General features: G+C 40.8%; 1 protein-coding gene across 2 annotated transcripts in view; it reads right to left on the bottom strand.

Moving 5' to 3' along the window:
- Positions 1-15,958, bottom strand: part of dlgap2a (discs, large (Drosophila) homolog-associated protein 2a) — a 69,993-nt gene extending 54,035 nt beyond the window's left edge. For both annotated transcript variants that reach the window (XM_084742348.1, XM_084742347.1), the window contains exon 1: positions 14,822-15,958. In XM_084742348.1, the coding sequence (XP_084598474.1) occupies positions 14,822-15,898 (1,077 nt within the window). In that variant the 5' untranslated portion in view covers positions 15,899-15,958. The remainder of the gene's footprint in view (positions 1-14,821) is intronic.
- Positions 15,959-27,178: the final 11,220 nt, after the last annotated feature.

Raw genomic sequence — 27,178 nt, 5'->3', positions numbered from 1 at the left:
AAGTCGAGGTTAACGCACTTTAACATTCTCGTACCCTTCGCTCAGATGGGCATGTTTGTCATTGGAATCCATTTCAAGCAGAGCATATTACTGATATAATAGTTATATCAGAACATTTGTGAACAGAGCTCATGTGGAGCAAAATTATTTTCCGAACTGTGGTCTTGGTGTGAAAGAAAAATGTGACTCCATTATGGTACATGCCATTATACAACATGTAGAAACGTTATTATATGATCCTAATAGGTTTCTGTATTGGAGATGGTGGTGTAGCTTATTAAAATCTGCTGGGCTAACTTCACCCACTCACACAATGAACTGATGATGATTGTTCCCAAGCTCATTACACAGGATACCACTCTTTCTATTTCTCTCTGTGACTCACACACTTCTCGCTTTAGTTAAACAGTACAACAGAGTTCAATTCACAATACTGTGATAACAACAGTAGCAGCTGAGTCAGGGTCTTAGCCTCCCCTTTAAACAAACATGGATGATGCAACACAACACACAACAGAGATGCAGACACCTTTAAGAAGCACAAGTCTCTCAGTCTCTGTTTTCTATTTTCCTTTTTAGATTTATCTTGTTGCACTCTGCTGACTGTGTGGGATGGTCGGAGCCTTTCGCTGGACACGCATTTCCATGGTCAATGATTTGCACTCATAAAATATGACATTGTCAGTAATCATTAAATTCTGTGTGGAAGTTGAAGGCTTCTCTGATGCTGTATCCATCCGTCACTTTTACATCTTGGCAGCCAGATCAGCCTCGGCACAGCGCCAATCCACCCGGCTCTAGATTTCATTAAGTTAAATCTGACTTGGGTTCATATTTCTTTGACTTTACAGGACCAGAGCTGCACCGATGAAGGACTTTAAAATAGCATTCTAACCTTCATTAATGATTAAATACTGTATAAATGTGAGATTACACTGATAATGTGTGTGTATGTGTTCTTTTTTTTTTTACTTCCCTCCTCTGCCAATCAGTGACTAACTCGCAGGTTCACAATAAACTGGGTGGCAGCTGACTGGCTGTGGCAAATGTCAGGAGGAGATAGGCTGCACCAAAATGTCACTAATGCGTCAGACACATGACTCTAATCATTTTCTGATGCAAATGTCAGCCATTGGAAAATAACAATTGAAATGTTATTATTATTCACATTGGAAATGAAAACAGAAACAATCCTTTCCAACAATGCACTGTTGAAAATAAGATCACTAGTTTTATATGAATGAAGTTAGGGGTAACACTTTATGTCTTGTGAACAGCCTTTGAACGTTTATGACTGTTGTCTGTCTGTCTGTCTGTCTATGACTGTGTCGTTTGTTCAATTACGACATTTTTAATGCAAAGTTAAAACTGTTTGAGATGCCTTTGTTATGACAGCTTGAAATTAATCAAGCCAATGCCTTTTCTTGACAATAAAAAGACAAAAATGTCTTTAATATGACAACTTCACATTATCAGACTTGTTTAGCATTATATTATGATATTACATTATATACTGTAAAATGTGGTTGGTTTTGACACTGATTGTTATGAGACCATTATAAGTGTGTAATGAATATTTTCCTTGACCTTAAAATAAAGTAGTACATTTTGGACTCATTATATATGATGGACAGATAGCAGTTAGCTTGCTTATTTGTTGCTAAAGTGGGCTAACTGCTGTTTGTATCTGTAGCTGGTGTTAGCTTGTTAGCTTGTTTAGCTGCGGAGCTAACTGCTGAATTGGCTGACTAAGCCCTGGGGTGCCAGGAGCCAAACCCAGCAAGAAAAACGCCCTGTAAAACATCTTTATGACAAGTCCAAAATGTACCACTTCACTTGAGGTCAAGGAAAATATTCATGACACAATTATAATGGGCTCATGACAACCAATGTCAAAACCAACCACATTAATGTAATATTAAAACACAAAGCTAAACAGTTTCTTTAAGTATGTTGTGTTGTCACGACAAAGACATCAATGTCAACGTTGCTTTGAAAATGATTTACCAGGTGACACTTAATGACAACGTTCATTCATGTTCAAGACAGTTGTCATGACACGGTTATGACAGTGTAAAGACAGGGTTAAGCACATCTCCTCAAAGAAAGTGTTGCTGAAAAGCAGCTGGAATTCTCTCTTCAGACATGCCACTTTTATGAGACATAAAATTCATCAACAGCACTGAAGGTAACCGTTCATTTACATCCTGTTAAAACGACTTCCCCCATGACACTAATTCTACTAACCTCTGGCATCAATACACGCCCACCCACAATTACTATTCTAACAAATGTCACATCACATCAAAACGGCATGAATAATTGATCAATTATGGCTTTATTACAACCCACTCTTTGTTAATCACAGAGCACGCTGGGTCAAAGCAGCCTTGACTGTTTCATCTACAGTATGTTGTGGCGTTAGCATGATTGATGGGGATTACAGTGTGTCTTGTAGGTCTGTAAAGCTCAGCAGCAAAATTTCACTGCAAGGCTGTGGTGTTTCATCATGAAAAAAGGTGATGGCAAATTACCACAGAAAGGAGCACAAAAAGGTTCACCTCAGCAACAAGAATTAAATTAAGAAGACATAAGCACATGAACACACAGATACACTCTCAGACAGACACAAACACAAACTCAGCCTCCCCCTCTTCCCCCCAAAACACACACACACACACACACACACACACACACACACACACACACACACACACACACACACACACACACACAGATAAAAGTCATTCATCTCCCCTCCAAAGACAGGCATGCACCAGCTACCAAATGGAGTCGATGGGTTAATTAAGTCTTGGAGGGGTTTGATATTTTTAGACGTCTAATTAATGAACGGAACGCCAGAGGACAGGCACAAGCTGTGGTGAGATTTGTTTAATTTGGATTTGCTGATAAACTGGATAGATTGTAGGGTGTCTCCCTGTGAAGATAAAGAAACAGGTTGGGCAGTGGCGCTCTCGTATTGACTGACGTGAAAGCTCACACGGCGTCCCTGCATGCTCAGTGGAGCTGAAATGCGGACGCTTGTCAGCGTGGACGCTCGCCTAAAGATCCCACAAAGGGAAGACATGAGATACAGAGATGAGTACAATCCCACAAGCATGAGCAATTATTCAGGGAAGTTCTGATGATTCTGCTGTTCCTAAATAAATGTGCTCTCCTCTACAGCACATTTTATGGCAGTGACGTACAACCCTTTGTGAATATGAGCCAAGGTTTGTGTGAAAATTCACAGCTCAAGTGTGAAGATTCATATTTAAAGTTACAGCTTCGCAATAACAGAACTTTTACTTCCTCTAATTAATTGGATTGTGCTCAATAAAGAGCAGGCATGACTAGGGGAAAGTTATTTATACATTATATTTCTGTATTGCTATGCTGGCCCATCAGCACTTCAGCAGTTAAACCCTGATTATATCAGAGCATTATGATGAACTTATTCATACTCATCATTGCTCTATGTGTCACATGTTTGTATGGCCTTCCTTGCAGTGAAGAGGAAATAGCATCTCATATTATTCATTTACAAAGCTTGACTGTTGAAGCCTCCAAACTACCTCACATCTCTTCTCGCATTTAAAACTTGCAACAACAGCATACTTTACAGTAACTACTTAACCTTGAATATCCCTCACGTATTCGCTAATGTTGGCAGAACTGTTTTCAGGTACTACGCATTTTTTTTTAAATAGAATGAACTGCAAACTGCCGTCCAACTAGTGAATTACATTCCCCAATGCGATTTTAAAGCTTTATATTCTGATGTTTTTGTGATTCTTGCAACTGTTTTTATTAATTTCTTGCTTATTGTATAATTGCACTGTTCTGTTTGTGAATATTTCTTGCTCTCAGATCTTTCTTGGAAAAGACATCTTAATCTCAATGACGCTCTGAGATTAAAGAGGTACTGTACACTTAAACTTGAGCTGTGAGCTTAATTATATTACTGTTATGATGACACACATCAATGTTGGTGTTAACTAGACATTTGTCACTTAATTTGTAAGAATCAGCATTTCATAGGGTCAAAAATGGCTCAAAATGCCATCCACTGTTTTATATCGCCCTGAGCTTTCCACAGCCAATGTTGGGGTACTCCACTCTATGTCATGAAATTTATATATAATGTATAAAAAATATAACTAACAGTTTTATAGCCCATGCTCTTGAGGGGGTGTCTATGAAACAGCACTCATTTTTTTTTTTTCAAATATATGCTGATTAAGAGTCATCATTCACAGGATTTTAAGCAATCATAGTATTTCTCAATTTTGACCCTTTTGACAGCTGTGGAAGCACCACCAGACTGCATTCCTTCCCTTGATTAATGATCAAAAGATAAACGGCAGGGTTGCAGCTATGTACTGACACTCGCCTGCAAACACACCAGAGAGCCTCTTCAGACAAAGCGTCATCAAGTCATTTTCACTGAAACACAGCTGTGTGCCAGGTGTGGCGTGCAACAAATTAAAGTTGAGTTGGCTTTAACTTTTCTCAGCACTCGGCGACAATGTAGCTGGACATTCCGCTGTTTTGTAGCTATGTCGCTGATAATGTGAACACATGGTTAGACTCTGACCTGCTAGCATCAGCTCAGCTAGCTACAACACAGAAACTTTTTCAAAAATGTGCTTCTAATGGCTGTCAAAGGGCTCGGGCAGATTCTCTTATTTTCTGAGCATTTCTCAGTGTTTCTCTGCAGATACAGAGTCTGACAATAGCTGCACATGGTTGGTTCACTCAGACTACTATCTGTTACTGGTACACTGAGCAGTGTTCGGTCTGTCATTACCTACTACATATGAGGCCACACCCCCTACAGTGGCAGTCCTGTGCATAGCCCATCCCACCTCCCTCTCTTAGCCCTTTGCCATTTGCATTTTTAATTTTTCTGTTAGGCTCAGACCTGGGGGCGCAGTTACACTGTAACTGAAGATTAAAAAATACTCCTTACACACAAAGCTGTTTTGGCACTTTAACTTTGCCATTAGATAAGACTGGTGAAATGGCTCACATACATCTCTTAGCAGGATTGAGCAGACATTGGCATATTACCTGTGTGTGTCTACCTTTACTGTCAGTGCTTTGATCTTTGACTGTAGGAGGCCGCGGGCAAGGCTGTGTGTGTATTCTGTGTGTGTGTGTGTGTGTGTGTGTGTGTGTGTGTGTGTGTGTGTGTGTGTGTGTGTGTGTGAGCTGGGTAGTGGAGCTAGGCAGCCTCAGCCAGTTCTCCTGCAGTGCAGCAGTGCATTTCATTGATTAACTCTGCGGCTCTATCTATACACAGCACCTCTCCCACTAAGAAACATAAGTCACTGCCATTAAGTTAAGAAATAGAATGAGATAGACGGGGACAGAGAGAGACAGACAGGATAGAAGGGATCTAGTGTAGAAAGATGGAGAAATGGCTGAAAAAGAGGGAGGAAGGAAGGGAGAGCTCTTAAAGGTTCAATCATTGGTAATCCCACCCACCAGCCTCCAGCCCCTCATTTCCTCCCACAAGATAGCATGGGTAGGCTGTGTGTGTTGAAGCAGGTGCTGTTTTCTTTTTTCTCTCTTTCTGTCTCCTCTTCCCACCTCGCAAGGGAGAATGAATACATGGATTCCTTACTAGACCTGATTAAACACCTACTGCACGCCCACCATCAGCTCTTCTTCTCTCGTCTTTCTCTTTCACACATACACGCCCACACAGGCAACATTTGAAAGTCTGTGTATTCATCTTGTCTTCATGATGTTTATTTACCGACACTTTACGCTATCAGATGTTAGCACAGAAGTGTAAATAGACACAAAAAAGAAAAAAGGAAACAGTCATGCACTAGAAGATGTGTGAAAAATCTGAGGATGTTAGCCACTGTCGAACGTCCATCATCTCGTTATTTTGATTCTAGTAATGTTTCTCCAAGCAAAACCCAGTGCAATTTCCAACAGAAGTGTTCATTTGCAAAAACAGCGAATGCTGTTGTTATTTATTTTCCTAAATCCTGTATTTTTTGTGCTCTCAAACAAACTGGCGTCCGGTTGTTTTGATAAGATATCTCAAAATATTCTTATTTTCCTAAATAATGTTCTAATGTTAAACACACTGGTGTTAGATCATTTATGTTAATGATGTTAATCTATTGTTGCAAATGGACTCTCAGCTCAGGACTTGGACTCAGGACACTAAAAATAAATAGTTTGTATTAACTTAAAAAAGTTTGTGTTCTGGCTACCTTAAAAATTTAAGTTGACTGAATTTGAAAAGACAAGTTGATACAATTTTGTAGTGACTGAAAAACAAACTTCTGTAGTCAAATAAACATGACCTTAAGAGTTGTGCTTGAGAAAACATGAAGACATGTTAATCACACACACACACACACACACACACACACACACACACACACACACACACACACGATTACTAAGTTGACTGAACTCTGTACAGTACATTCTTTCAACTCAACATTTCAAACGCTTCATGTTAGAAGAACTGTTTGATTTCTTAGTTGATATGAAAACAAATTAACTTGAATAAATAACTGGCTAACATGCTACTCACTGTGACTTTGCCTGAGAAAATATAAACAGAATTATTTCTTCTGATTTCAAGGGGAATCTGACCTGGGTGCAGGCATTAAGAACATCTACATAGCCTTTCTTTCCACTGATGGTCTTTTTTGCTTATGTAGTTCACATAGAGACATCAATAATAAATTCACTGTTTCATAATCAGTGAAAAAAATCCTTGTTGTAGCTTTAGGTTAATGACAAAAGACAACTTAATTCCTCTTAATTCCTTTATAATTTTTAAAGTGTGTGTATTGAGACAGTTTTTTCACAGTAAGAGGAGCTGAGATGAGAACCAGTCAAATGTATTCCAACCACAAATGAGTGGAAGGAGACCCCAGGGCAGACCCACTGGGAACACATCCCCCAGTATGGTTGGCAGATCATAGTTCCCCATGGAGTAACTGGAGGAAAGTGCTGGGGAAAAGGTCATTAAGCCAATTTCCAAGTCTAATATCGAACTATAATAGTTAAAATATTAACATAGTAAGTCATTACATTTTTTGCTTAGTATTGTGCTTTTACCTTTTCATTACCAAATCACAGTGTGTTACGTGCCACAGTGTCTGTTTGGTGCTGTGATCTCCTGTGCCCAGGTTCTGCCCCTCCCCCTTGCAGATTGCAGTGATTGGCGTCAGGTGCAGCTGCTCTGCAATCAGACGTTGTGCTTAAAAACCTGGGGAGTGCAGCCAGTCAGGGCCAGTGGGCCATTTGGCAGACTACAGTCTGCTAGTCTGTAGACTAATTCTGCAGTAGCAGGATAGTCTACTCGTGGCGGATGACAAGTGCTTTTCTAGCGTGCTCAGCTAGTGAAGTTGCTTGTCTTTGTTTCCTGTGCCTCCATGTTTACCTCCATGGTTGGCGAGGGCACTCGTCTGGGCGCCCCCATGTGCTTTGCTAGTCCCGCCAGCTAGCAAAGGCACTCTGTGGTGTGTTCTGTGTTTGTGTTCCTGTTAGCCTCCCTGGCTAGCACGGACACTTGTTGTCTTGTATGTGTGTGTTGCCTAATTTGGTAGGTTAAGTTAACCCTCTTGTTAGTTTAATTTGTTAACTTAATTTGATACACTTTATTAATAAAGAAAACTTTTGTTTACACTTTTGTCTCAGTTCCCCTTCCTTCCTTTTTCTCCCAGGAAAATTTATTTAATGTTGCACCCCTCATCCCCTAGCCCATTTTGGGGTCGTAACATTTTGGGGGCTCTGCGAGAGGTCCCGGGTTCAAATCCCGGACGAGCCATACAGATATCTTGAGGTGAGACATTAAGGGACTCCTATGAAAATAGTCATGCAAGTTTTTCCTACCAAAATGTAGCCTGACTTAACTGGAATGATATATAGCATTATTTCATGCTAGCTTCAACACGGAGCCTGCTACAGCCTCTGAAAGAGACTGATGTCAGCTGGGGACATAGACATCCCCAATGTACATCAAAGAGGTTGACTTTAATGATACTATTTTCAAGACATCATCTGGATTAAACAACAAATACTTTAATTGTCTCTGCCCTCAGAGCTCACTTCCTGATCCAACACCAAGATCAGCGGGATATCATTTGTTAATGTCTTCCAGAGCTGTTACAAATCCCAAGAACGTGTTGAAGAAATTGTGATTGGTCACATAATGGCATTTAATATAAAATTACTTGAGCACCAACGTCACCTGTTTGCTGATAAGGCAGATCACTTTATCTGAAACTTTTCTTCTCAACCATACAGAGTTTTTTCAGTGGAAGCTTTTCACATTAAACTGCCAAAATCACTAGTGCTAACAGCACTAGCATTGATGACTGAATATGTTTGTAACTCCTGCAACACTTGCAAAATACCATTAGTCACTGTGCAAAAGGTATGTTTCTACAATCTGCCATTCCTAACAGATGCTTAACATGGGGGCACAGTCCAGTGCAGTCCAAAGTATTGGGTTGTGGATGATAAAATACAATGCAGGCATTTCATGTCAAGATCGGGGGCTACACAAAATGTTTCTGTGGGCTGCCATTGGCCTGTAGGCTGCACTCTGAGAACCTTTCACTAGAGTTTCAATGTTGCCATCTGCAGAATATGTCACAGACATGAAAAAATCATGTGAAGGCACACAGCCACTGATGTGCTGAAACACAATTCTCTAGTTGCACATTCAGAAAACATGGAATATTGGCATTGTGTGTTTCTGGTAACCAATGTTCCTTATATTCACTCTCCAGTTAGCTCTGTTCTGGTCTTCTGAGAACAAATATCTGGCTCATTTGCTTGCTAGATTTTTTAACTTTCTTCACCAGCTGCTGTAGTTTTGTTTGTCTTCCATTTAGTGATGAAAATTTAAAGTCCAGTTAGTTTATCAGAAACTTTTTCCTGGAAATGGCAGCCTACAGGATACTGAAGAAAGCTGTTCAAACCTAACCATATGATTTATTTAACACCTCCATATTCTCCAAACTTGGACCATGAGACAGTGCAAGGTATGCCCTGGATTGCACCAAATGGCGTGACCTGTTATGCTAAACACTCTAACACAGTTAGTAAGCCCTCCAAAAATTAGGAGGCCATGTCCTGGAAATGGGAAAATGTGCTTAACAAGTGACAGCTAAATGGTTGTAGCCTGACGTCCTCATTGTAGAATCAAAGGAGACTTAAGGTCTGAGGACACAAATATGAGCAGATGCTTGTTGACACAGTGGTAACCACAAAGCCACACTGTCGCCTCAGGCAACAGAGATGAGTAACATTTAGCTACAAACTGCTGTCTGATCCCAGAGTTCCTGGGACAAAACCTTACTAAGTAGTGGTTCGTGGCCTGATAGCTCTCTGGAAACCCCTTAATGAAAAAGTTAGGAAACCCCTGTGAGTGTGTGTGTGTGTGTGTGTGTGTGTAGGTGGTGTTACTGTAGCTTTCAGTCACAGTGCCAGTTTTGTTTCTGCTGCTTTGCACTTCCCTTTTGTAATTTAATCAGCAGCCTTTCTGCATCTCAAGCTCCACCTTTGGCAAGCCAACATGGCAATTAATTGGCTTATTAAATCCCTCTGCAACGCCCTATCAGCAAAACTATCAAAGACTAATCCTCCCTTTGTACTACAGTACTGTATGCAGCGAGAGAACACTGTAGCGTTTGCCGGAGCAGCTGACTTAATCAGGGCTGAGAGTTGTCAGTAAGACAAAGTTATTGTGCTGTGAAGGTGGAGGAGGCATGGGTTACAGCTGTTACTGCAGTCCAGGTGTATTTACATATCTAATTTGGAGAGTGTGTGCCAGAGAGAGAGATGGTACCCCAAAACACCTAGTGTATATGCAAGGGTGCAGCTCTCATTACAATTTAGGTGGTGACAGTGGAGAAACTCAGCTCTGGTCTTATCTGCTGGGAGCGGGGTGGCGTGGAGCCGAGCCCCTGTCTTTATTTTAATTGCAGCTGGTGTTTATTACGTGAGCTTTAACCACGAGTCAGGAGACATATAAAACAGGTCAGTTTAAGCTCCACTTTCATACATTATTTTATGCTGTTTACAAGGTTCATTATGAGAAGGTAGATCAGTTCAATTTTTGTTAATCATTCACATTAAAATACCCTCTGCTCCCAGTGGTCTTTCAAATAAGTTAAACCAAACTCTTCTAAAAGCAGGTGTTTTATGGTAGAGACATATTTTTTCACTTTTCTGATTTGCTTTGACGTACATGTACACAATTGGCACACACGTCAGCTAACATCATAAACTATCCTGTGGCGAAGTGTCTGCCACAGATGTACCCTACACCTATTGACTGGCCCAGCACTACAGCGCTCACCAAATGAAAGTGATGACTTGTGGTGTTTTTGTGTGAATTATTTTGGTCTCTATTACTGTAAATATAGATTCTCACTTCACTATCAAAAAAAGAAGAGAGAGATGAAGAAAGAGAAAACTCAAGCTAACAGACCTATAGGCTTTCTTTAGATAAAGTTGAATCTTTGAGATTTTGAAGTCCCCCAAAATTTGTATTTCAAAAATTATTCACAGTGAGCTGTGAGCCTGATTTGTCATTATTTGGGTGCTTGAAATTTAAATGATTGTAATTAGGCTTGGGCGGTATGAAGGTATTATGGGATACCAGGGTATTAAGAAATCCCAACAGTATGATTTTCAATACCATCATAAATACAGACGCTCCTCTTTCTATCAAAGTGATACTGAAACTGTATTTAAGTGTGCAGCTTATGTCACCAGGGGTCAGTCTCTGTGCAGCAGTGCAGACAAACATGGCTTTCTTAAGAAGAAGAAATATGGCGTCTTTCCTGTATGTGCATGTTGTTTCCCAGCTGAGCAGAGTAAAGTGGACATAATGATATAAAATTATGGAAAAATGGATACCGCTAAAACCAAGTTGCAGCTGAAAATGTTAAATTATTAACTATTATTCACTTTCACTTCAATGAGTTTCCTCAACAATTTTCAAAGTACTGTCAACTTTTTATCATCATAGTGTAGACCCAGCCTCTATTAAATATACATTCACTCCGGGGGGGCAACTTCATGTTTTTTAGTGGTTGGGGTGGACACGTCCCTTCGCCACCCCCTGGGATCTGTGCCTTCATTTATATGTGCACAAAATGCAGGAGTTGAAACTCATCCAGGTGAGCCTGTCAGGAACAGCAGACAAGTGTTTTGCCACAATCACCTCCTTTCATTAATATTAAGCTCACAGTCAAACCCACGAACATGCTGAAAATGGTGTGTATGTGTGCGTGTCTTGTGGGGGGCTAATTGGGGCTAATTTGTGAAATGACTTAGCCAAAGACAGAGAGCGATGGCTAATGTCAGGTCTGATTCCCCAACATTTATCATTTCAGAGAAAGAGCAGCCAATTTTAATATATATCTGTCTTCCCCAATGTCCAGTTAATCGATCTCTCATACATACACATGTGCTAACTCCCTCACACACACACACACATTAAGATTCACACACACACACCTGCTGCATGCACTCAGAGTAGCATTCAGATGCTTCAGTAAAACGTGTCCTGCATATCTTTCCATTTGCCATCTCATTCTTTTACCACACTTCAGAAGTGTTTTATTCCTTCTGTCATCAACCAAGGACGCAAACAAGGTGACTAGCACATCATCAAACCATCTGCTGTGTGATAAATAAAAAAAAAACACCCCCACATGCACTCTCACTTGTGGACAGACAGATCGGCACACACACTCTCTCAGGATACAGTTTATGCTGTTATGGTGCAGACAGTTGTGTGTAATCCCAGTTCAGCAACAGCAGGAAGTGAAAAGTTCTCAATGTGACCCCACGGCGTGCATAAAGTATAATTCCTGACTATTGGCTCTATCTCTTTGCCTGACTGCTCGTGGTGATGAGCATCAACAGCAGCCATGGGGAGCAAAACCAGCCATGTCTTTGGCTCTGATTCCTGGAGTATCTCAATGCCTCCACACAGGCTCAGACCTCGGTGGTATCTTCAACTTTCTCTGCCTCTCTCCTTCGCAGCATCTTCCAGCTCTCTGAGAGGGCATTGATTCTCCTCAGGGGAGGGAAGATGTGTCACCCTGCACGGATTGGATTGATAACGCCAGGCTAAATATAGCCCTGCGGCAGGAAGGAGGAGAAGAGGATATTTTTAGAAGTGTTTATAGTGCCGCGACTCGGACACTACCTCAGCTGAATGACCAAATGGAAGTAAGGAAGGGGTGGGAGGGGTGTAGGGGGGCACTAAACACAGTTACTCTCTCATTGAGAGATTACTGCACTTAGTGGGATTGTAAAAAATTGGAGTGGGTGAGTGCACTGTCTGTCCAGTTCAAAATAATCATCAGTTATGTTTAAAAATACGCTAGTCAAAATTAGTTCTCTGAAACATTTCTTGCTGACGTAAGCTTAGATTGAGAGGGGTTCTTTGGCTCCACTGGCTGATTTGAGTAATGTATTGGCTTTCCGTTTACAACGGTCCCTAATCCATACAACACACTCTGTGCTTAGAGCACTGAGTCTCCAAGTCTTCTCTCCCAATGTGCTGAAGTGCTCACTTTATTTTGGCTGCAGGCGGTACTTACATGAAGCTATCAGATATCACATTGTTGTATATTGAGCAGCGTTGTTACTGAATCTATTTTTCTCTGCTTTTGCAATTTGGGATTTATAAGCATGCATTCTTTTCATATACCCTTCAGCATGCATATAAAACCCATGAGACGCTTCTGTATGAAGTGCTGACTCATTCTGAATTGATTGCAGAGATGCTATGGGGTCTCCCGCTGAGTTGATCATGGGCCCAAGCTAAATGCTAACCTTTCTGAGGGCTGAAACCTATGCGAAATCGAAGCAAACAACATAGTAGAAATCAACATTGATCTCTGGTCTTTTATTCTCGTATTGCCAACTCTTCCCCTCTGGCACGGATCATTTATGGAGTTAATTGATTTGTCTTGCTGTGCTAGTCCCCTCTGCTGCCAGCCACATGCTGAGCCATAGGACATGTTCACATTGTAATATCCAGGGCAGTGACAAACAAAACACTGTCTTTCAAATCAATCAGAAATCCAGCTGAGATTAGCAACTTTTCTTCCTTGTCTATTCACTGGTGACGCCTGTAAAAAAAAAAGAGAGAATGCTTTGTGCTGAAAAATACAGGGCTGATGTTCTTTTCTTTTCTCTCTTCTGTGCTGCAGAACCCCACGTTCTTATGAATTTTACATTATGGCGAATGGGCGATCACACACTAAAGTTACTGAAAGATAAAATGAATGTTTTTATCATCTCTTCAATCGCTTGTCGCCATCATGTGGCTTGTTCCAAATCACCACCTTTTACCAAAACCCTCCAAATAGCCATCATTTAGCAATCCACAGATCCATACATTAAATAAACTAAAGGTGTTCATCAGTCTATGAATTTCTCCAATCATGGGGCATCCAAAGTAATGTGCATGAAGGTTTTTTAATAGTCAGTGACTTTAGCAACTGCAGTGATTGACTGGAACCTTGTGTACCAAGGGGTACTGCTGCTTGAGATACACAACCCTATTGACTAGGGTTGTGTATCCAGATTGTCCAGAAGGCCCATCCAAACATTTTCAGTTGTCTGGGAAATATAATAATAGGAAACTGGGAAAAAAGTGAACATATGGGAATATATTTAGATAACATGTAGGCTTAGTTTTACTTTCTTAAAACATATTCAACATGTGTGTGTGTGTGTGTGTGTGTGTGTGTGTGTGTGTGTGTGTGTGTGTGTGTGTGTGCTGGTGGAACAGTGGTATTTGTGTGCAGGTGGAACACATTGAATGCCTTAACTGATTAATTAACAAGCACAAAGTGCCATGAATTCAAACACTTCTGGCTGTAAATGCAGTCAGTATGATGACTTGGAGGCTCTACCGTCTAAAGAAGGCTAGCACAACACCATTTCTGCCACCAACTTTATGTGGAACTACTTCACAGGATTAAACAATGGAGATGCAAAGTGTGCGCTGCTCTTCGTGAACAAGGAATTAAATGCGCTGGAGGTTCAAGGAGTGATTTGTTGCGACATCTGGAATCTCACAAAATTCCAAGTGAAAGTCCACCAAACCATGCAAAAGCACTGGATTCATACTTCATCCGAAACAGGTGAAATAGCAGAAGAGATGGTTCCATAATAGATTTACATTCAACAGTAGCCTGTGGTGAAATGTGTCTGTCTCATAACAGCACTGGAGAAAGAAGGCCAAAGAATCCAACTGAAATCTCACACTAAGTGATTGAGAACTTTTCGAGAGTTTTGGTTTTTAAGTTTCAGCAATCACTGACTTTTTTAGGCAGATTATATTATGTTTTAAGAAAATAAACATTCACATCCAACCTTCTTTTGGGGCAAATTGCACCAGCAGCCTCTGAATGCTAACTGAAAGAATCCATCTTTGCTTAATAGAATAACCTTGAAAAACACCAACTGACTTGCTTCAACAAATTTCCTTTATTTACTCAATGAAGAATTGTGAAATATCATTTCCAATAGACAGCGACAGATCACAGGCAGTGATTAACATATGTTGGTTAACAACTCAGGTTGATTAACATAAATGCGTTATTTTGTTTAAAAAATAATTAAAGCAGTCAGTTTTGGAACCCATATTTCTCAGTGTAATTGGAAATATGACTGTGGTGTATTGACTGTAGTTGAAGTTGCACCTTAAAAACAGGTGCATCCTCCAGGATAAATATCTAATTTTAAGGAAACATATTAATCCTTACCACTGACACATAGCAAAATAATCCAAACTCACCTGTAGATAGTGACAGGGCCTGAGGTTGGGCTTGAGGTCAGTGGGCGTCATGGGCTTCTCCAGGTTGAGTGAGGACTTCCTGTAGGCCTCCTTGGCTTGGCTGACCGTTAGCGTCGACCAGGAGCTCCTCTTCATGAACTTTCCCTCTGGTGCCATGCTTATGCTCTCGCAGGCTGAGCACTTGACGTCGTTGTTACTCTTGGAGGTCTTTAGCGACAGGTCTCCAGCCAGGTGGCCGTGCATTGAGTCGGGGTAGCAGTGGCTGATGTGGTCCGCAGGATGCCGTGACATGACGCTGGGTGTTCTGTACGTGCTGTCACTGTCCAGGTTGTCATCTGAACTCCACCAACCTCCCGAACGCTGCTTTCCGCTGCCGTCAGATTTACGCTCTTTGCTCTTGCTGCGTTTGCTGTGTTTGTGGTGGCCTTGGTGGTGGTGATGGTGGTGGTGCGAGCTATCCCGGTGCGAGTCGCTTTTGGTGCCATTCATCTTGGAGGAACCTTCTAGAGAGTGTGACTTTGTGAAGAGCTTCTGTACCGAGTGGACTAAGTGGCGTATTCGCCCAGGGCTTTCATTGCGCTGTTCTGTAGTCGTGGTTGTGGTGGAGGTGCGTTGGTATTGCAGCGTGTGGAAACCGTCTCGGTGCAGCGGCATCTGCTTCTCAAATTGGTCCAGGAGGTTTGCTGGGATTCGGTTCATTTTGCCACTGCCACCATGCGAGGAGCCACCATCATCTCGGGATTCCCTGCCGCCAGAAGTGTTGCCGCCGCTCTCCCGCGAAGCGCTTCCGTAGTGCATGCGGGGGAAAGTGCTACTAGAGATGGAGTGGTCGGTGGCTGACATGGACACCGGCATCACCATGCACTCAGAGTGGATGGAGCTCCGCGGGGAGCAGCGATGGTGAGTCTCGAGGGGGCAGCTCTCAGTGGGGCTGAGGAGGTAGGAGGGGGGCCGTGAGTTGCCATGGTGGAGGTGATGGTCCAGGGAATGGTCGCAGTCAGCAAGGCCGCAGGTGTGGGCTGAGGTGGGAGAGGTGAGCTGGAGCTGGGTAGGGCGGCCGCTGGAGAGACCCTTCATGTTCCTGGGTGGAGGGGAGTAGCTGTCCTCATCGAAGTACTGCGAGGGAGACCATGAATACTGCTGGTCTGAAAGAGAGACAGAGAGAATATTAGATCACACAGGGTAAAAATGCATTTTCCCAGAAAAAGAAAAGCATTTCACACTTAATGATGAGGGGGAAAAAGCTGAGTACCAAATGACATGTCAGTCTCAAACAGGTTGGTCATTATCGACCATGCTCCCACTCTCCACATCCACTCCAACTACAAAGGACACCAAAAAACTCAAAAAGCAGCACATCGGAAATGTGGAGGTGAAATCAACAGATTGCACAGACAAAAATCTCAACCATCCTATTTTTTCCCTTCTATTCAGGTCTGGAATGGCATGCTGCTCTGAGAAAAAAAAAAAGACTGAACGAAAGAAAGAGAGAGGCAGGCGACAGGTAGGAACCCGCACTGCCATTTATCCAATGCAAAGTGAAATAATAGCCTATCACTCCGTGGTGCTGGTGTCATCCGTCAAAGCCCTGAGGAGAGCGCTGTGAGGCGTACAGCCAGATAGGCGTCCTTGGGAGACGATCACCAAATGCACCCTCCCTCCTTTTCTTTCTGTCGGCCATGTAGTCTAGATTAAAACCCAATTCTGTGTGATCGGTCACCAAGGGCAGACGTCCCAGCACTCCAATGTATTTAACTTAATCAGAGGAAAGGTTTACTTTCTTTATGCCTCACCCGCGTCTGCGGTCACTGTAATTACAATGACCTCCATTTGAATTATGTCAGGACGATGGGGGTTAAAATTCCATGGGACAGACATATAGCAGCCTACATGTTTGAAAATAAAATGATTTTATTCTCTGCCTTAGTGTGGCTTTATTTTTGGAAATAATAATGAATAATGAAAGTGCTGCTAATTAGTGCTATTTATGTTATGCTGTTTAACAAAAAATGTAAAAGTGCAGAAAAGTATTAATCACGAAAAATTCTGGTTCTTTATTTCATAAAATAATAATCCTTTTGTCTCCCCAATCACATGCTTCTCAGTGAAAAGCTGAGTATTGTAGTACAAAAGCTCACCCAGCTCATCTTTCAAACTTATCTGCACACTGTCTTGTGAAATAGGGAAATAAACAAACAAACAAAGAACAACCATATCTGGGCTCACTTGCCTGCCAATGACACGCCTCATAAAGCCATGCACTTTCACTCCCACTGTAACCCCATAAAATGAAGGAGAGTTTTTATGAGCTACTGTGGTCTGAGGCAGAGGAAGAGGGGAATTTTAGGCCAAATAGTAGCACTTTAAGTGTGCATTAATGTGTTAACAAAGCAATAAATTCTAAAAATATTAGCATAAACTTAAATTTGATATCTTGACTGAATACCATCTACAAAAAGGGCAAGTGGGCTCTCAGGACCTGGGTGGTTGTGCAGGAAAAAAGGGCTTGACGTAGCTTATTCAGGTGCTCCAAAGAACAAATTTTAGAGGTACTGTTGAGTGAAACAGCAGAATGCCACAACCTTGTGGCTGTTCATGTGATTATTACTGCCAGGTTGATGTTCTGACTGAATGTTATTGTGTTATGCTTCTCTTACTGGTGGTATTCATAGTGCAGCTGTTCCTCAAAATTAAGGTCATGTTGCCTCTAACCACAGCTGCTTCCTGTCTGATTTTGGATGGATAGTTTAAAACTAGAAACGCTTCCTTTTGGTTATATGCCTCCACAAACTAGTCAAGTTGCAGTTTATGTTCATGTCTGTTTAGACTCGCATAATAAATGTACTAAAGACTTTGAAGGAATCTACGTTTTTTTTTTTTTTGTTTGTTTGTTTTTTGTTTTTTTTCTGTGAAATGGATCACTGTACAACTATTATTCCAGAGTTCAGAGGATTGACAGAGCTCCAAGTGTTTTTCCGGAAAATTATGATGTTCCTGTGAAGTTTCTCTTTGACCTTTTGGATGTTAAATTCATCACTTTGTAATTTTATCCTACCAGAGATTTGTGTGAAATTTTGTCATAATTAACGCATGAATTCTTGAGTTATGGCCAAAAACGTGTCTTGTGAGGTCACAGAGACCTTCGTCCATTCAGTTCATCCTTGAGTCCAATTGGACTTTTGTATCAAATTTGAACTTTATTAAACATATTCTTCGTATATCACGTTCATGAAAAAAGGACAGCTGGGATGGACAGACAACTTGAAAACATAATGGCCCGTGACAGCTGTGCAACTGTAAACGACTATAATGTATAAAGTGGTGAAAGCCGCCTTTAAGAGTTGTGCCATGAAAAAAACATAAAAATAAAAATGAAAGGGAAAAATTAAGTCAAAAATTAAGGAAAATTAAGTCAATTATTTTTCATTAACAGTAATGAACAGTCACCGCCAGGGCTCTTTCAATTTCCTTTTGCTAATCCAGCGGGCACTGTGTGAGTTTTTCAGTTTTCAGCCTTCTGTCAAAGCCATAATGAAAGGTGGAGGGTTCTTTTAATGGCCCTCAAGAGAAATATGGATAAAATCTTTCACAGTAGTGGTACTGTATATATGTAGTGATATTTTAAATCTGTTTATGATCAGACAGATTGGTGTGTGAGTGTGTGTGAATAGGTGGGCATAGAATCACTGTGGGGGCGCTTTGGATAGAAAACGCTGTATTGCTCTTGATGAGCAGGTTGGCATCTTAACAGAGCAGCCTTTGCCATCAGTGATCAATGTGTGAATGTTGACATGTGTTGCAAAGCGTTATTATTGGTTGGTAGACTGGAGAGGACTACATAAATGTTTAATATTCACAGAAATTCTTGTGTAATCCTAGAAATGAAATACAATCAAGTTACTTCATCACATTAATGCAAAAATCATGCAATACTGCTACAGTTACATTTCTCACAAGAGCCAAATACAATCAGGGATAACTACCACAGTATACATGGATATGGAAATATTAGGCTTAAATTTATGTTGTGTCACACTTTCATTTCACTGCCAACTATTCAGTAATGAATAAAAGACAAATCTTTTGTCTGTTTTTCCCCATATTTATTGGTATTTATTGCTTCATTCAAATACAACTGTATAAGCATCACAGCCGCACTTTATTTTACAGTATATAAAGACTTACCAAGCCTCAGCATAAAGATATAACAAGCTTAGACAGTGGATATCCCCTAATTATACCCTTATTAGGCTTCATTAGAGGGGAATTTGTAACACATTACAGTAGAACTGTGCAGTAAACTGTAAACATGTATTATTTCCCAGTTAGACCCTTATTAGACTTTCTTAGAGGGTAATTTGAAACACATTACAACAGAACTGTACTGTAAACTAAAGTGAAATTACATATCTGCTACTTCCCTATTTAAAAATAATATGTGGACCAGATCTACCAAGTAAAGGCCAAAATACAGAGGTACTAAAGGTGATGAGATATGTGATTTCACTTTAGTTTACACTACAGTTCTGTTGTAATGTGTCCCTAAAGTCTAATTTAATACAAAGTGCAGCGTGACCAGCTTCACTCTAGTATACAAGTTATAAAACACACAGTCTGCTCCCTGAAACTCCTCTGGGTCCTGTCACTGTAGCCACAAGATGTTTGTCACTGGATGTATTGAGGGTTTTTCTCATGATTATTTTGTCAATAGCTCTGAGACAGTCTCAAATTCACAAATCAAAAAAGTCCTCCAAGATCACGAGAATGACATACTGTGCTGTGAGTGAATTGTGACTAAGGGCGGATGTTCTTTTTCATCTTTCAAACTGGATGAAATTTATTCCATTCAAACTTATTTTTAATGAGGTCTAAGATCTCGACCCCTGAGGTACAGCTGTGCTCTTCTGTTGCTGTCGCCCTCCATCTGTCGAGATGAAAACAAATTCTCCTTGTTTACCAGTCCTACACGAGGACGTCTAGTTGGCAGCCTGATGTAAAATTAATCCAGGCTACTCAAAGCATGCATGAGGGAAAAAAAGATAAGATGTTCTCCCTCAGGAAGGACTGTTTTTGTAAGGCTGAAAATGCCTATCATATACATTACTACAGAGTATAAACAGGCTAAATCAGGTAAACTTGTTTGGCCTGAGTCAGTCCAGTTCACTGCTTGCTAATAATTACAGCAGAACGATGATGGTGCATTATTGATTGATGTGATGCTACATTTCTGTCTGAAGTTATGTCACTGTCTTACTGCGAGGCCTCCCTCTGACGGCTGACTATTCCTTGAGGTACCTCGGGGAGATGCACTGAATAAATTATCTACCGGCAGAGTTATGGCATTTCCTGGGATTATACGACAGATGACAGACTCATCCGCCCTCCATCTCTCTTTCTCCTTTTTCACCTCTTCGTCTGATGATACAGAACTCAAGTTTTGCTAAAGGAAAGAAAAAAGTCGATGCCCGATTCGAAAAAAGTAAGTCCCGCAAAATATTTTGAAGGTTATTTAATATTAACACAAGGCGGATTGAGGGGAAGAGGCTCTCTCGGTGAGTGTGCATCCTTCTGGCAAGTGCTCTGCAAACAGGGAGACAAGTATCTGTGACAGGGAGAGGGCTTGTTGTTTTTACACTGATACCAGCACCTGCCATCACATTATCAGCTTCCTGGCAAGGGTGCCAACTGCTTAGATGGACTGCTAGGATGGAGGGTGAATTTAGAAACTGGATGGCAATTAAATTTTAGTACAACATGGGGCAGGAAGACAACATTCTCTTTGAATGTCAGGCTTAAATGTTGATGGGGCAATGATAATAATGATTATGCAGATGAAGACAGAGTAAGAATATCTATTTTTTAGAAAGGAGAAGGCAGAGATACACTAAAGGCAAAACCAATACACTTAACGAACACAGACCTGTACACTGCAGAAGCAAAAAGTCCTCAGACACTCTTTAAAATAAAGGTTCCAAAAGGATCCAGGGTTCCATTAAGAACCTTTTTCATCAAAAGAACCTTTTCTTTTTAAAGAAATAGCTCTTCTAGGATTGTTTAAGTCCTTCAAAAACTCTTTCGCCAAGGGTTCTTTGTACCATAATATGAAAGGGTTCTCAGTAGAACCCTCTGGGTGGGTTCTTCTTAGCACACTTAGATGGTGGAAAGGGTATATGGAACCACTACACCACAGAGGAGTCCTCTGTAGAATCTCTCAGGGTGAATCCATTTAAAGATGGTTCTCTGCGTAATGCTTTATGTTGGGTCCTACATAAAACTCTCTGAAAGGTTTCCAAGTGGAACCCTTATGAAAGGTTCTACCATGAACCAAAAATGGTTCTCCCACAGGGGCAACCCTGGATGGTTCTATACAGCACTTTTATTTCTAAGAGTGCATGAGAAGAATTTTCCCAGGAAAAAAAAAGATCACATTCAGCTCAAACCTGCAGTCATCCAGTCATGTCTGGCTTTAACAGCTGAACCAATAAGCAGTTGTATAATGTTGTCACTGTGCTCTGGGCTCCACTGTGATAAACACACCTTATATCTGACGCGAGGTGTGGAGGGAAGGGAAGCAGAGTCATAGGAAGAGGCTCATTTATTAAGGGCTTCTGTTTTGTGAGTAAAGGTCGTTTTGCTCCTCTTAACACATTAGCATTTAAATAGCATTATATCTGCACTGAGTATCACTGACAGCTCGCACTCTTCCACTGGCTCAGGCCCTAACTGGAGTTGAAAACAAAGTTAAAAGATAATAAAGCGCTGGACTAGACTGAGAGATCAAAGGCATGCGACCTTCAGACTTGGCAGTGGTTAGCATGGTGGCTAGCTGCAGCACTATTTAAGAGAGGATTAAGATAAAGGCGACTATGAGGATGAGGCCCAACGTTTGAGGCAACACACAAGAGACTCGTGATGGCAGTCTTTAATGTTTTGCATCAGAGAAAGAATCTGTCATTTCTAAGCTGTCTGCCATCAAACACCCCAAACTGCTTCAGTACTTTAATTTGTTTGCTTAATCATATGACTGTTCTATTATTATTAATTATGAATCAATGATACAACACATAACAAAGAGAGATGACTTTTTCAAATGGATTCAACTATGTCAGTAAGCAGTCTAGCTGCTAACATTTAAAGGATCAGTTTTTAGGATTTTGTGGCATCTAGCTGTGAGGTCACAGATTCGCCTCACCCTCCCCTTCCATGTGTGCAGGAGAACCTACAGGGAATTATACTGAAAATGTGAGCACTTGTGTCATGTTATGTTAAGCATGTGAAGTAAAATTTATCCGTTTGTTGAGATAATATCACAGCAACCGCTATGCTGATTTCTGTGCACAGAGTTACCATTATGTATTAGCACTTAGAGATAATGGATTTAACGCTAGTTATGTATAAATTCAGCAATTAAAAAGAATCAATGCAGGAATCATAAAAAAGCATTTTTTTTCTCCCAAAGTAGAACCATGGCAGCTCAACACAACAATTCAGATTTTCAGGTGAATATACAATTACAATTATACGTATATACTGGACCTTCAAATATTTATGAATGAAAGCAACCAGTGAATGAACTTGAGTAAGTTTTGATGGACAATCATATACATGTCAAAGCTTTTTATCCAAAAATTCATACACAGTGTATTAATTACATACATTCAGTAATTTGATAGGTCCTTTTAGAGGATTACAAAGTATTTTGAGCATTCTATTTTTGTTGCTTGTAGAGACACTTTTGAATTTAAAAAAAAGATGCAGAAAAAAACCCCAACAACTAAAAAAACCATACAATTTCAAAACATCTGTTAAGGTCATTTCAATCCTTCATGCTTTTAAATTCAGCAAGAAATTCTATGAGAAAGAAATGTCAAAGGACAGGGGGAAAAAAATGGCAGAAACTGCTAAAAAATGGCTTAGAGTATGTTTCCAAAAACAGCCTTGTCCAGCTATTCCAGCAGCATCTCTTCCAGCTGGCCAGAGGAAAGTCACACCCCTTATTTTCTGTGCAAAACAAATCAATAGAGTAGCTTTCTTATCCGTCTCCCAAAGGTTAAATGCAGTCTCCCCAGAATTCTGGCTTTTCTTCAAAAAATCAAAGGAAGGAATTGCGTACTCAACCCTTGAGGCAAATCACCAATGGTCTTGGCTATTAGATTGGAAAAGGAGGCACTGGACAAAGAGACAAAGTAGCCAATCTGTCAGCTTTGCAAGCCTCGTGATATTCACTATAGCAGCTCAGATCAAAAATGAGGCTCCGTCTCACGGCTTTAGCAGATATCCTGCTCACTTGTCCATCCAAGCGACAGCACAGGACGATTCACACATATTGGACATATCCAGTGGTGAATATGAGCTAAAACACAATCCACATCATTTTAGTTGCTAATGCAATACTCAAATAACTGAGCTGTTTCAAACTGCTGCAGCAATTTAGAGCCAATCACTTGTCACTGTAATTTTTTTCTCATATACCATCTGTCTCTGGCCGAGCGAGAGAAAACGTGCTTCCTTTCATGTATGCTGCTCTGAGTGACACTTAATGCTGAGACATAAGATGAGAAGCAAAGAGTGTGTTACATTACTGCTCAGTCAGCACTGCATATGTCACCATTCGACATGTATGTTTGTTCGCATGGTTGCTCACACACTAACACAAAAGGGGAGAACCTGTTTTTACAACTGGCCTTAAATCAAACTGAGAATTCATGCTGGGCTGATTTAGAGAGGAAGCAGTGTGACTGTATCTATACCATAATGATGATTTACATAAGAAAGACCAGCAGTCCACACGCTCTCTTCTCCTAAATACCAAGTGACACGCTGCTTGGGAGTCAATCATGAACTTTGTCGCCAGTGTTAAAAGAATGACAGATTACACAATAAAAACATTCAGTGTTTATCTTCTAATCACAGCTGACAGCTGGAACTGCTCCGTCACGGTGACAGCAGTTCATGTTGCTTTTATTTCAAAAACATCTGACTAAATGTCCCGTTGTATAAAGAGAGATGTCAGTCATAGTCAAGTGTTGCTGCTCTTCCAGAAGTGTGTTCATGTCTAAGAACATGTACTGGGTTTGCATATGGGGAACTGAGACATTTACGGGGAATTCAGGCCAGAATCTACAACCATTTCCTGGGAAAATTACCTGCAGGAAACACAGATATTTTGCTTGTGTGTGTGTGTGTGTGTGTGTGTGTGTGTGTCTATGTGTGTCCACACATATCTATATGTTTCCATACTAAAGGCAATCATATTCACTTAACTGAAGATCCCTTGTGCAAACTTCATTAATGCAACTACAGAACTGTCATAGCGAAATACACAGGGGTGGAAGTAACTAATTACAAATACTCAAATTACTGTAATTAAGTAGTTTTTTGGGGTACTTGTACTTTAATGAGTAGATTTTCAAGAATGTACTTTGACTGTACTCGTACTTAAGTGTGTATTACAAGATGTAATCTACTTAGTTACTTTTAAAATCATAGTTGAGTACTGAGTACAATTTGAATTAATATCCAAACCTTTGATCTGCATTTTAGTAGCCAATCGGGTGATCTGATCACAAATGGGCCAATGAAAACCAGGACATGTGGATGAAAAACAAAACAAAACACTGCGGCGGCACACTTTTGGAGTACAGATATAAATCATTAACCATTTAATTACTGTTAATAATTTAACCAATTAAAAATGTATTCATGGATATTTAATCAATAGACATGGTAATAATTTGCACTTCATTTAACACCGTTTTGTCTGATGGAGCCATTTGTTGAAAATGAGGGGGAAAAATGTGTTATTTGTCTTATAAATTATTAATGATTAATCAATTATTAGCGTTTTGGTTCAGGAAAATGCACAAAATTTACAACCCCACTGTGGAGAGGTGATTGAGACATCAACTGTACTTGAGTACAGATTTTCAGTGCTCCTTCCATTACTGGAAATACAGTAGGTAGGTAACTTTTATATAAAAAAAAAATATGTCAGTGTTTGTGGAAACTGTCACTATATCCTGTTAAGATGTAATATGAGGCCACCATTATTTCTTGCTGATGGGATGAGCCAAAACCAAGCACTGATCAAGTTGCACTACGTCACCCACCACCTCCGTGCTCTCTGGTTTCAAAACGCCAAGATAGAAACCAAACTCTAGGCTTCATAATGGTAGTCCACACAGCAATGGGTGATGTCCTAGTGGCTCCATCCACTTATTTTACTGTCTATGGTTGCACTGTTGCCTCTAGCAGTTCATGTTGCATCACGCTGCATGTGGTTACGCTTGCACACCTGACAGTGCTGTCTGGATGAGAAATGGCAGGAAGAAACAACGCCCTTTCCTCCACCCTCCCCAACAATCAAAACCTACACCCCGCTATCTTTCTCCCAGCAGGGTAGAGGTTTTCCTGCAAGCACGGTGCGATAGATTAGAGCGAGGAGAAGCTGGCAGAGGTAAGTGGCCATTGTCTACCGAGCTTCTGTACACAACAGTAACAATTAAGGGAAGACAGTTTGTGTGTGGATGTATGTTTACAGAGAGTCTGGGGAGATACAGCAGGTACAAAAGACTATAAAATGATCCTGATACAGAGTGAACAAGAAGTATAACTGCACATATGCATATTCCTGCAACAACCCCAAAGAGCTCAGAAGTCTATCAGCCTCGGCACTAATCTCTTCAAAAATGATTAGGCTATTGGCAGGCTGTCCCAACAAACGTAAAATGGCAATTTCTCTTCTCTAACACCCAGTTTCACCCACAGAGTGGCGAGCTGAAAGCAGCCATAGTATTTAGCTGCACAGAGATTATGGAGGCCAGATAAGGAGAAGCCGCTGAATGTCTGAATACTTATCATGAGCCCGCTAATGATGAAGTGTGTTATCTGTGCTACGCTCAGCGCTCCCCTCTCTCTCTGCCAGTCAAAGTGGGGGACGGAACGATAGGTGACAGAAAGAAATTTAACAAAGTGTCGGGATCAGCGTTCCTTGTTCCTTGCACAATGGCAATCCTTGAAGCTTTTGTGCTGCCCAACTTTCCGGTTCTTCTTTTGTATTTTGGAATTGAACGCATAAGAATCACTATTAATGCTCATATTGAAAACGTACAGCCGAGCTCATACTGAACTGTGGTAATTTCATCCCACAGAACATCTCAACAGCAGCAACGGTGCCAAATTGTCTTCCTATCTTTGTATCATTTCTTATTCAAGCAACGATCTTCTCAATCTAAATCTTTTCAAAGCCCCTTTTTCATTTACAACAGCCACAGAAATTGACTTGCAGTCCAACAATGCCCCCACGTAAAACTCTTGCCAAGTGTGGTAGATTGCATGGGCTTGCATTTACATGGTGGAATCATAAATCCAGCGCAGCTATCCAGCTATGAATAAATCATGCTGAATGTGAAATTCTGCCACAGGAAAAGCCCTGTGACTGTGTGTGTGTGAGACAGAGAGAGAGTAAGTCACATCTTATGTAACAGCCAGGACTGCATTCCCGGGCAACTTGTTAGAGGAAGCCTCAGAACTGTTCCTGGTTGCCGTAGCAACACGCTCTGAAGTTCCCATCCTTTGCTGTGTTTGCAGCCACTGAGGAGTTGAGGACAAAATGTGGGATTATGTGATATTGCCACACTGTTAATATTTATCATATGTTTTTAACACTAAAATGTAACTTTTCAAATTATATGTGCAATAACTTTGATGAATTAAAAAATACAGTGTGGCTGGTACCTGACTTTTTCCTAGTGTGTCTATAGTTTCATTTTATATAAATTTAACAAAAGACAAAGAAAATGTACTAATCTTTCCATTTTTTTTTTGTAATCTTACATCACGCATCTTCGTTGCTTAGCAACTATGATTGTCTCTATCTAAGAAACCTCGCCAGTGCACTCGAGTTCCATTAATCTGTCTACATTAAAAGAGAAATAATTAGACTAATTTGTCCTCATCAGTAGAATAATTGAAAGATTTGAGGTACAAAAAGAAGGGGAGACCAGGGATGGTTGTAACATTTTTTGCCTCAGCACCTATAGGTCACCGAATTTTTGTGTTAGAGCTCTAAAAATTTACCCACGCTTACTACAAACAGCACAGCGATGACAGAGTTTAGAGTCAAAATGACGGCTTACAGCAGTTCTAGTAATTGTGGAACTCCGACTCTTCTGGTGTTCATGCTCAAATCAGCAGCAGCAGGTTCATCACTGCATCAACCATTCAGGATCCGGCTCATGTTTCCCCGGCAGACGAGAAGGTCCAGACCAGCCCTCAGTCCCCCAGAGACAATCCTATCACGTAACTGATTTTAAAAACACTACAGGTCCCCTGGGCCCTGCAGGCATCCACACTCCT

This window comes from Lutjanus erythropterus, chromosome 18 (assembly GCF_056507025.1).
Source record: "Lutjanus erythropterus isolate fLutEry1 chromosome 18, fLutEry1.hap2, whole genome shotgun sequence".
NCBI lineage: Eukaryota > Metazoa > Chordata > Actinopteri > Lutjaniformes > Lutjanidae > Lutjanus > Lutjanus erythropterus.
Note: the sequence above shows the minus strand (reverse complement) of the source record. Positions and strands in the feature narration are given on the sequence as shown.